At 37.6% G+C, this 12,502-nt stretch overlaps 1 protein-coding gene across 3 annotated transcripts in view; it reads right to left on the bottom strand.

The window, feature by feature from the left end:
• Positions 1–3,581: 3,581 nt before the first annotated feature.
• LOC144959594 (uncharacterized) overlaps positions 3,582–12,502 on the bottom strand; it is a 40,163-nt gene continuing 31,242 nt past the window's right edge. For all 3 annotated transcript variants that reach the window (XM_078892217.1, XM_078892214.1, XM_078892216.1), the window contains exons 6-7: positions 12,070–12,234; positions 3,582–9,315 (exon numbers count right to left, since the gene is read on the bottom strand). In XM_078892217.1, the coding sequence (XP_078748343.1) occupies positions 7,743–9,315; positions 12,070–12,234 (1,738 nt within the window). In that variant the 3' untranslated portion in view covers positions 3,582–7,742. The remainder of the gene's footprint in view (positions 9,316–12,069; positions 12,235–12,502) is intronic.

The raw sequence follows: 12,502 nt of genomic DNA, 5'->3' as shown, positions 1-12,502 counted from the left end.
AAGAGGCCCAAATATTTGTGCGGGATAGTCATTGCTACATCATATAAATATTCATATCAGGCATCTCAATCATTTCACAATCACTATTGTGCTGTACATTAATTGATTTATTCCACAAACAGTACACGTTGTCTGATAGGAGTCCTTTATTGATTTATTGTCGCAGCACTGAAAAATGTATGTCAATGTCTAAAGCCAAGTACCTTCTCATTCACATCTCCTGTCATTGAGGTTCGTGTGTTTTCCACACTTTATCAAAGGTCATAACACAAGAGTTTTCCAATCATTGTTACCCACTCATTCACATCTCCTGTCATTGAGGTTCGTGTGTTTTCCATACTTTATCAAAGGTCATAACACAGGAGTTTTCCGATCATTATTACCCACTCATTCGCATCTCCTGTCATTGAGGTTCGTGTGTTTTCCATACTTTATCAAAGGTCATAACACAAGAGTTTTCCAATCATTGTTACCCACTCATTCACATCTCCTGTCATTGAGGTTCGTGTGTTTTCCATACTTTATCAAAGGTCATAACACAGGAGTTTTCCAATCATTGTTACCCACTCATTCACATCTCCTGTCATTGAGGTTCGTGTGTTTACCATACTTTATCAAAGGTCATAACACAGGAGTTTTCCAATCATTGTTAGTAACAATGTTACCCACTCATTCACATCTCCTTTCATTGAGGTTCATGTGTTTTCCATACTTTATCAAAGGTCATAACACAAGAGTTTTCCAATCATTGTTACCCACTCATTCACATCTCCTGTCATTGAGGTTCGTGTGTTTTCCATACTTTATCAAAGGTCAGAACACAAGAGTTTTCCAATCATTGTTACCCACTCATTCACATCTCCTGTCATTGAGGTTCATGTGTTTTCCATACTTTATCAAAGGTCATAACACAAGAGTTTTCCAATCATTGTTACCCACTCATTCACATCTCCTGTCATTGAGGTTCGTGTGTTTTCCATACTTTATCAAAGGTCAGAACACTAGAGTTTTCCAATCATTACTACTACAAACCATTGAACCAATCATCACCAAATTTTGCAGGTGTTTACAATCGACACGAATGTGCTTTGTATGAATTTTTGTTTTGATTAAACATCTGGATGATTCTTTTTTTAATTTGTTCATCAAATCCACTCAAAAACACAGATGCCATCATCTTTAGCATGTTGGCTCCACGTCTTACAGTATAATGAGGCAGAAGAACTTGGACACCGTCGATACCTACCAGGTGGTGGTTACTTTCAATATTTTCAATTCAATCATTTTTGATACAAACACTTTCATTATAAATATTGAACAGTTTTCCATTCTTAATGTTGTGAAAGACAAAGCGAAATATGTTAAACATTTGACTAGATATCCTGTCAACTTTTAGACGATTACAGGTTATCACTGAAACACAATTTTAAAATTCAAGACCTACAAATTTAATTCAAGACCAACAATTTAAAGAAAAAAGACAAATATCAACACACTTACAATTTACATAAAATATTTACACCGTTACATCCAACATGAATCGTGTGCAGACAATAATAATTAATTAGAGCATAATCTAATGGTTGAAATATCTTCAAACGGAATAAAGAGGGTTTTATGATTTGTTTACATGCAGGGATCAGGCAAACATGCGACCACAAAAAGATACAAACTGAGCTCATTAAGATTGGCGATGTAGCCCTAATTTAGCAACTACAGTGGACTCTTATAAGACGATGCCCAGGGGAACCGAGAAAAAAATCGACGTATTCGAAGATCAACTTAACCGGAGTGTAACCAAATGAGCAAAAAACGCATGTGGACAAAGCAAACCAATCTAGAATAAGTATGTCCCTTCATATCGCGCGGTCTGTAGTGGTCATCAGAGGCTCCTACCCCCAATGGCCCCATAGAGGAATCAGAATACATAAAAATCGAATTTGAGATTTAAAAAGCGGAATCAACTTATTGTTATTGACTATGACATGCTTTGCAACAGAAAATGTAATAGACAATCCAAAAGTACTCAAATGATTAAAAATATAAAATGTGTAAAAATGTACAGATTATGTAAAGACTAAGAATGGGGTCAAATAATAATAGAGAACACACAGGTCCTGGCCGTCTGAGAGCAAAGCATTGAAAGGATGGATTTAACCTTGTCAGGACCCTCCCCCACCACGCACACCTAAACAACAAACGCGGGTGCCGGTACACACACAGAGACACACACACTTACACAGGGCTAAAATTAAATAGGGAAAGAAGCTGACGTACTCAATAATATTATTACCTATTGAAGTCAACATATAATATTACCAAGGTCATTGACCTCACAAATTGGAGACACCATAATAATAATAATAATACTTCGGTCAACCCATATAATATTATCCGACATCAGCAGCACACTCTTTGAAGGGACTAATCAGACACACAAAATGTGTGTTGATTGACCATAGGAGATGCTGACGAAATAAGGAATAGTAGCTCACTTTTTTTTTTTCACTAGAGATTTTTTGTTTTTAAATTTTCCTCGATTGGAAATGTGAAAAGCGGAATTTTTGCCTTGAATGTGGAATGTAGGTCAAGGTCATGCTTCTTGTAAATTGTCGAGACAGAAATGGCTGGTATGCCAATTTTCTATGCGATGATTTTCTGTCGAATGCCAGACTTTCCAAATGCATCGAATCTTCCTTTTCCGCAATAGGTTTGCCATTGTAGTTGTAGACTTGACTTGAATTCTTGATAAAATTGATACCAATTAAGAGGGCTATTACATAGGATGGCCTGGGATTAGAATAAAAAAAAATCTTGAACTTGAAGTTGCGACAATGTAAAATTTGAGATGGAGAAATTAAAGTTATTCAATACTGCTTATGTACATTGAACACGGACGTCAGGCAAAGCACCTACATCACATCAATGTGCGCCAATCGTTTGCGGATATTCTTAGCCACTGAAAATTCTTACTGGTAGCTTTTTTTTAACCAATGGAAATACTTGTTTATTTGTGATTTTATTTTAGTCATGAGTGATAAGAACATCGACTTATGTGGAGTTTTTTTTTACTAATGTTACCAGCTTGTATATTATATATGTATGAGCATCAAAGACGAGAGTTAATGCGCCTGTCACCCATGTTATGTCTTGTATCATATTCATGCTATGAACAGAAACTTCTGAACTTCTTTTTCTCGTTGAAGACTTTGTTTCTTACCAAAGTTGCCGTATTTCCATAACCTTCAAGAACTTTGTATTTTGATAAAAATTCAAGTACATCTTTTTTGCTGGGAAGACATCCTTTATTTGAGGTATCCGTGATATATTTCTTGAAGTAAGAGTTTACAAAATCGGACTCGTGATCAGACTATGGTGATTTTTTGCTTCCATTTCCAGCAAGCTGTACATTTTGTTCATTTACTGTTGCTTGCTCAGAAAGATAGCTGGATTGTTCATGTTGTTGAGGTAATGTTGTAGAACAAATATCTGAGTTGCTGATTTCTCCTTCTTCATGTGAAACTCTTTGAGGCTGTAGTGTATCATCTACTGAGTTCAACAAGAAATTCCCCACTTTGGCGATTTCTGTCACTGCCAATGGACACTGGTACACATTTCTATTGACAGATTCAGAGTGTCCCATGTGACGATAAAAATGGTCCTTTGTTCTTCTGGAATGTCTAATTGAGCAAACATGGTGGAAACTCTATGTATAAACTTATCATCAAACAGGGGGTGAGGCTGCTTCAGTCCAGGACAACGTTCTACAGACTGAAGGCAATGGTATTCACTGGCATGGTCAGTTGATTGACCAGTGTTGGGAAACAAATATGTATTTTCAATAGAAACATTACAATTTATCCTCTCACTTAGAAGTTTTGTTATAGGCTCTATTGTGTCCATTGGGAACAAAACAGGAACAAGTTTTATATTACCTTTGCCAGCTTGGTAGACCAGTTTCAGATTATCGATCAAATATTTTTCCATTGGATCGTCAACATCCATAATTAAATTTGGATCGATCCAAGCACCTGTGATGGCATCTCTCCACTCAGCTAAAGTAAGCCTACTTGGCTCACCACCTCTTCGAGCATTAAACATGGTTATCCGTGACAAAATTATATTCCTCATGAAAATAAAAGTTTGTTTATCCCAGAGACCAAATTGAGCCATCCCATTTGCCTTTCCTTTTTTACTGATCTTGCCCTTTGTTTTTCCCCAAGCAACAATACAACTAAATCTGTTTTGCAAATCTCTCCAACCTCATCTTCTCTAAACATATCAATGACTTTGGTCTTAAACTCATCATCAACACCTATTTCTTTTGCACAGCGTGACAAAGAAGTCATTTTAATTGTGTCAGCTTGCAAAGACATCACTCGAGAACACTTTTCTTTGTGACGAAAGATATTTTTGCCATCAAAAACGCCTAAGCAGCCAGAACAGCATTGCCTTGGCGTCTCTCTTGCTTATCTTGGCGATGAATTTCTGCATTTGCTTTAAAAATGCCGCTTTTTTCACGGTATCAAACATTCTGTTTTGCTCTTTACCCGGTAGTTGAGGTGGGGGGGGGGTGGATGGGACATTTATCCCTTGCAATGTTCTGTAAAAAGAAGACGGAATTGAAAAAAAAAGAAAAAAGAAAAAGTGGCGGAACCAGGATTCGAACCCACATCGTCGATTCTGGTAAAACTTCCAGGGCAGACGACTAAACCATTCGGCCATGACACCCATTTCGAAGTCGACGCATATTGTGTATATGTAGTAACAACTGATTTAATAATTTAATGCTGGTTAATTTTATGTTTTTATCGATATTTTATTAACTTTCCTGATTTCTATGTGCAGTTGGAAACATTCCATATTCTGGAATGTGGATAATTGTTTAAAAGAGCGGCGTTTCAAATTTGTGTCTGGGGATAACGAATTTTCGTTATCGCCAGACAGATGTCTGGGGATAATCATAGCGTATATATATAGCGCAATATCCACTAAATGTGCTCAAAGCGCTTTACAAGGGGTCCCTGGTCAACAGCAACATTTAACATATAGAACGGGACATGACACCTGTTAGGCGATATTACAATTTTCCGGACAAAGACAACACTGTTAACGGCCAGGTACTCATTTTACACCTGAGTATAGTGAGAGAATGTGAGTAAAGAGCCTTTTCCAAGGACTCAACTATGCGTCGAGCGCGAGGCTCGAACCCAGGGCCTTCCGATCCGAAAGCGAGTGTCATACCAGTAGACCACATAGCCGCACATAATATGTAGCAATGACTATGCGATTTTTTGTTTTCTATTTTTGTAGGAAATACTACTCTTAATTCAAAGCCCTTTCTCCACTGAGTAAAAATCTTTTTGAATTTTGGAAATCCATTAATATATAACAAAGTTATGCAGTTTCAAATGTGTCATTTATTTTGATGACTCACAAAGAGAAAAAATATGCGTTTTATTCCTGTTTGTGGCTGTATCTCGCTTAATACGTGGAATAAGATATTAAAACTTGGCAATTTTATGGCAAAATTATCAGAAAATATGATGAAGGAATCAGAAAAGTTCTAACTTGTATAGTTTTAGAGCTGTATGGCTAGGGTCAACTATAATTTTGTTTTAAAATATACGTAATATTGATCATTTGGAACTTTTCCGAAGTGTAATTTTGTTTCTACAACCTATACAAATGACATCAAAAATTCCTGCTAAATTATTATCAATCAGCCCCGTGAGACCATGGCTTATGTTATTTCTAGTATTTATTTGAGAGAGAGAGAGAGAGTGTGTGTATGCTAATCTACTATCCCTATGACATAACAATGAAACAATGCCTTAATTTTAGAAATGCGCGCGAGGATTTGTGTCGTCAATCATCGCGAACAAGGTTGCCAGATGGCCACGTGTGTGGCCAAATATATAATTTTGCTTCTTTTATTAAATTTTATTCATCTATTTTTGTCTCAGTGACATTTATCCTAGTCTATTCAATTTTCTGTTTGTTAAAATTTAGTTCATTTTCAGTGGGCCAGTCTTAATAGTGAAAGTCATATGATTTTCTATTTATCCACTTTTGAAGTCGAATTTGGTCAGGTTAAAGTCTGGCCATCTGGCAGCCTTGCCTCGCTCACGTCATTTTCGTGTCGCGCGATGGTGGAGCAAAATGGCCGTCTCCATATTTTCACTCATTGAAATGCAAATTGGGTTGATGTTTTGTTAGAATACGGGGAAAAGTACTTATCATAATCCAATGAAATTTGAAATAGAAATAGAAGAATTGTGCATATATAACCTTATGAGCGACAAAATATCTCCTCTTTGTAGTTTTAGAAATATTGTACTCCAAAGAGTAAAAATCTATTTTAACGGTCTTCTGGTAATTGTACGAGTTTTGTCACTTGACATAATCTAAAATGACCTCTTTTCTAACTGTGTGCCAACTTTCAGTCATATTCATCGATAAACAGCTTCGTAATTAATTTTTTAAAATAGCATGTACGGAATGGCTTCGTCCCATATTTTGTCGCGAATTTGGGCACTTCGTGAGCGAAAAAGAGGCCCAAAAATTTGTGCGGGATAGTCATTGCTATAATATGAGTATGAGTCTATGAGTAGGTGCATAGTCATCATAGAGCTTTCTACTAGCCTAGAGCCTAGAGACTATAATATATACACATAAATATCTTTAGTCTTGAATCATCTATTATTAGATATTTTATGTTTGTTTGTTTGCTGTCTTTTGACTTTGTGACACTTTGTCTCTCATGTTATCTGTGACAAACAAAACTGGCAAAGACAAAAAACAACAACATTGCCTTCTCCTCTAACCTTTGAGACGAGACTAGAGTACAGTGACTGAGAATTGGTCTACATTATCATTCATCTAGATGAATCTAAATCTTAAGTTCTAGAAAAATCATGAGTATAAACTAGTTCAGTAGGGACGTCACGAAAAGATAAGGAGAGATTGTTCCAGACAGTCGGTTCAAAGTGACTAAAGGATCTGTCAGATAGTTTTTTAACCCTTTTTTGGCACTTTAAGTAGACGATGATTACCTGATCTCAATGCACGGGGCGGAACGTATGGTTCGACAAGATCATTGAGATAAGCAGAGGCGCTTCCGTGTAAACATTTAAAACACATGACTCCAACCTTAAAGAGCACCCTGGCCCTAATGGGAAACCAGTGTAAAGTCAAAAGCATTGGAGTCTTGTGTTCTCTCTTATTTCTTCTTAAAACTATTCTAGCAGCTTGATTTTGAAACCGCTGCAGTTTATCAAGTAAGAAACCTGGGGAATTAGATAGGAGTGAATTACAATAGTCTAAACGAGTAAAAACAAAAGCAGACTCTGGAGTCTTTAAGGAATTTTGATTTTAAAATGCCGAAAGTTGGCCAATACGGCGAATTTTACAATACAGTACTTTGCAAAGTTGTGTCGCACGAAATTCCATGGGCAGGTAAATGCTGAAATAAATTCCCAGGTTTCTGGCGTTTTCAGAAAACGTCATTTCCACATCATCGATACCAATCGAAAGGTCTTGTTCACAAATGTTATTTAACCCAGGCGTCAGCCGCAGTGCAGCGCCACTAGATGAGCTAGGGCGAGGTGACTTGCTCAAGGCCACACAACGCAGCGGGCATTCGAACTCGGCACTTTTCGGGTACGAAGAAAAGACCGTACCACTGAGCCACGCTGACCCCAAGAAAAGACATTTGTTGAAAATCTTATAAAATATTAAATCTATGCCCCGTACGTAATTTTATTTTCAATCAAAAATAGACAAAGTTCAGAAGAATTGCCACGCCTCCCGTGTTTAAAAAGGTCAATTTTGGAATTAGTTGTCAACTCAGATTCATCTCCGATGCCTTTAAGCAGCGCAGGAATGGCAATTTGTGCTGTGACGTTATACCTACTAAAATGTGTCAAATAATATTCAGCAATTTTCCCAAGATGATTTGGAATATAAAACACGGTTCCTTTGGCTACGGATAAAATATCAGCCTTTTTGCTATTAGCGACAAAATTTGAGTTATTAGGATCCGATACCAAAGCACTGATGGCCTTTTGATATGCTAGCTTTCCAAAAGGGTCACCTACAATCCGAGGTATTCCATTGGCTGCCACTTGTCCGTGTGACGTCATCCAAACCTTGTCTTTCTTAAGGGAGGTAATTGAGCTGAAATCGAGAATGATGTCATCCCATATTGCTAAATACCCCGCCACTCTGTAATTCATCTGTAATGTTTTGGCAGTACATACGTGGTCAGCAGCTGAATTCCCAGAAATTTCAATAAACGACTGTTTGTTTTCAAGATGTAAAGACTCTACACCGGTCATAAACTGTCTCGAGTCATGACCACAATATACCATATTTGGAAATAGGGGTCTGTAGTAAGCTTCTATATTTCTAACTATCGTTGAATATTTGATACCGGAAGTAATAGGACGGATGTATATCATCAAAAGAACATCTTTTAAAAATTCTGCAACTTTTTGCAAACCCGAAACAAATTTCATTGAATGCGATTCTACTTGAGGACACAAGTTATTAATTCTTCTAATAAAACGAACACCGGCTGTCTCATAATTCAGAGGCTGCCACGATATCTTTGGCTCTTGCTGCTCAGATGGAGCGTAGAAAACCGGTGTCCCATTCCTTAGAATATCAGACTTCAAGTTTTCCACCAATCCTCCATTTCTCATTTCCGTTTCCGGTACATTAAATTCCACTCGTTGAGGTTCTTCATACCCCAGTACGATTATATCCTCGATCCAAATCCTAAGGGCGTTGATGTCTTTTTCTACAAAAATCAAATTTTCCTGGTCCACCATATCAACCATCAACTTATAAAAACATTGAAAGAAACTAAGATTTTGTGGACACGTCCACTTATACAAAAACTCTAACAAAGCCTCAGTGGTAAAGTACATCTGATTTTCTTCAGACATGTCAACAACGAGGTTGTGGTTGTTTCTTGTCTGATAAGCATTTGGTGGATAAAATGCTAAATACCCGCCAATTTCCCACATCAATCGCAGAGTTATGTAACCTCTCCAGATGTCGCACGTTCTGAAGTTGAGGCTTACGGGGATGAATAGAGCCCAAAAGGCATCGTAATGCAAAAGTGTGTTTTGTGTATTGGTTGGACTAAATACGCCGGGTGGAAGGATGACTGGTGGACTCGCTGGGTCAAAGGTCACGTCCAATTTACGATTGGAGTACTTCCGGGTCAATCTAAAGACAGCGTCAACATCCGGGTCGCCATTAACTACCCCTTGTTGTACCAATGGCCGCGGCCAATTTCGTGACACTCTGGAGGAGAAAAAACACATTTTAAAAAATGTATTAAACAGTTGACAAATTAAAAATAAAAGAAATGCAAAACAAGGAAAGCAAATAGTATATATATAGAGTGTGTGATTTTTAATGTCCGCTAGTACATTTATCCCAATTAGTAGCGAACTAACAACGGAAAAATTTGCCTAGTTTCATTCGTAAATGACTATATTATATCCATTGTTCGGTTGTTGTTTGTTTTTAAAAGAATTAAGGCGACACAATTAGGCGCCAGTTATAAAAAAATAAAACGGGATAGTAAAAAACGTTATAGGTTTACAATTGAAAGCCTACGAGAAAGAAATAAGACAAAGGGGAAGGGTTCAAATAGGGAACAGGTGTAGATTCTAAAGAACACCATCTGTAAATTCAGTTTGAGATCACCTAAAAGTCTCATCCAGACACAAACACGGATCCTCACTAAGAGGAATTCAATCTAATGTTTACAAATCAATATATGTTTATAACTAAAAAAACAGGGCTAGGACAAAACTAAGTATTCCCATTCCAAGAAAAAACAGAAAGCACCTCGTAGAACAGTTATAAGGGTAAGGAAGACACAGCATGACCTCCTATCTACAATGGAAGGACAAAGGACCCCATAATTATATATATATATATATATATATATATATATATATGTATATATATATATATATATATATATATATATATAAAGATAAATAAAACCATCATACCAACAAAACATCATAAATAACTAAACATTCCAAATAAAACAAAACAAACCTGAGACAAACGTAAAATAATGTGTTGGTTTTTTTTTTGGAAATGTGATTCGGACGTCATTCAGGTTTCGTCTTTCCCAGGAGAAGAGGCTTGGTGAACTGAATGTTCATCTGTCATCTCTCCATGCCTCATGCCATCAAATGGTTAAAAGACATTTTTATTGCGCAATATCCACTAAAAGTGCTCAAAACCCTTTACAATGGGATCCTAACCAACAACAACACTTAACATGTAAGACGAAACATGACTCCGTTTGGCGATATTACATTTTTTGGGAACAGATATTAGACTGTTAACAGCCAGTTACTCATTTTACATCTGAGTCCGGTGAGAGAATGTGAGTAAAACGGCTTTTTCAAGGACGCAACTATGCGCCGCTTAGAGCAGGTCTCGAACCCATGACCTTTCGATTCGAAGGCGAGAGTGATACAACTAGACCACATAGCCGCACATAACATTAATACATCACCACTTTTTCCTTTCTTTGTCCAACAATTCCTACCCCTTCCACTTCCTCTGTTCTAGTCAACTCAAAAGAATGGCAACACAAAGGACTCAACTAGGCGCTAATCATGAATAGGATTCGAACCTGGCTCCTACCAGGACATTGACAAGTGTCATAAAAAATCACCCATTGTCCACTTGACAACTGAATGTGAATTTTGTTACCGTTTTTTTATCCACATTCTCTTAATACATCACTACAAGAAACTTCTTTTTGCAACTTCTATTCAAATGGAAAAACCCGAATAATCCAGGCGTTAGCCGCAGTGCAGCACCTCAAAGTGAATTAGGGCTAGATGACTTAAAAGAATTTTTAAAAAATATATGAACATTGATTTATCGCATTTCCACTACATAACCATGCCCTATACGCTTCTCAATGTTTCATTTACTCCAGGTTACCCAGCGCTTCGTAGCGTTCATTCGAACTCTTTACCCTGTGGACCTGAATCAAAGACCATACCGCTCTGACACGCTGCCGCCTTTTGCTGACTCATGAATTCCGTTTTCAGTTTTCTCCGTAACACCATTCGGAAATGCCTCGCTACATATCAGGGTTGACAAACCAAAAGTCAGTTTTTTTTGTAGTTGCTAAAATACACATAAAGATGGAAATCAACGTTAAATGTACATTTTCATCTGTCTGAACAAGTGTGAATGAAAGCTGCCAGACAAAGCCAGAAAGAAAAATGCAAGATAAAAAACCATCCCAAGAAATCAGTCTACGTCACACACTTATTCAGATCGGTGTCTGCCCCATGGTTTCTTAACATTGATATTTATCCGACTGTCTGTCTGGTATGAATGTTTGGATTTGATTTTAAAATATCCATCTCGTCTTGTCAGTTTGAGTGTTGAGATTGAATGTCGTGTGAAATTTAACGAGTAGAAGAAAATAATGCCAATAATAACACCAACAAAACCAAAACAAAACAAAACAAAAACCAATATCAAAATGTCAAACTCATTTTCCCTGTGCCAAAAGGTTTTTTTGTGGGGCTATACGGTTTTGAGGTATGACGCTAGCCTTCGGAATGGAAGGTCCTGGGCTGAAACCCCACTCGGGATGGACATAGGTGAGGCTTTGGAAACGGCTCTTTACTCACATTTTCTCTCACCGTACTCAGGTGTAAAATGAGTATCCATCCGTTGACTGCGATGTCTTTTTCAATAATAAAAATCGTAATATCGCCAAACAGGCGTTTTGTCTCTTCTTCCATATTTAGTGTTGCTGTTGGCTAGGAACCCCATGTAAAGCGCTTTGAGCACGTTTAGTGATTAATTGCTTTATGAAATAGATCAGGTTTAAGCTCAAGTTATTTGAATTTGGAATTTTAAAAAAACATCAACAAAAAAACGCCAAGTTAGCAACTGTGTTAGATTTTCTGTCACATTATATTGTTTCAAAAAACACAGTCTGTGCAATGTTATACCAATTAGCACATACTGTGTTCTTCATTAAAACGACACAATAACTACCTGAACGTGTTCTCGATTTCTTTGCCGACTTTTCCCAGCGGATATCCTCTTTGCCACAGAGTGCTTTGGCCGAAATACTGGTAGGCATTGAAAAGATGGGATCCGGCAAACATCAAACCGGAAATGGTCTTGCTGTACTGGAAATTGGCCAATCTGTCAAATGGTCTGAAAAGAAATGGAAGACGGAAATCAATCAACCATTTATAAATGGCGTAGCTGGTTGTACATCGGCGTGTTGTGTCGTTGGGACCGAATTCAAATCTGAAAGGAGTTGTGAGGGCTGAGGTGGCTAACCGTCTCGGAACGGTATTATGTCGCGGTGGGCGACTAGGTGGTCTAGTGGTATGACGCCCGCTTTCGGGCCGGAACGTCTAGGGTTCGAGTCCCGCTCTGCGTGGCGCAATGTTGAGTTCTTGGAAAAAGCTCTATACTC

The sequence above is a fragment of the Berghia stephanieae genome, chromosome 14, assembly GCF_034508935.2.
Source record: "Berghia stephanieae isolate SIO BIC M18660-M18661 chromosome 14, UCSD_Bste_1.3, whole genome shotgun sequence".
In the NCBI taxonomy this organism is placed as follows: Eukaryota; Metazoa; Mollusca; class Gastropoda; order Nudibranchia; family Aeolidiidae; genus Berghia; species Berghia stephanieae.
The sequence above is the reverse complement of the archived record's forward strand: the minus strand, read 5'-3'. Positions and strand labels throughout refer to the sequence as shown.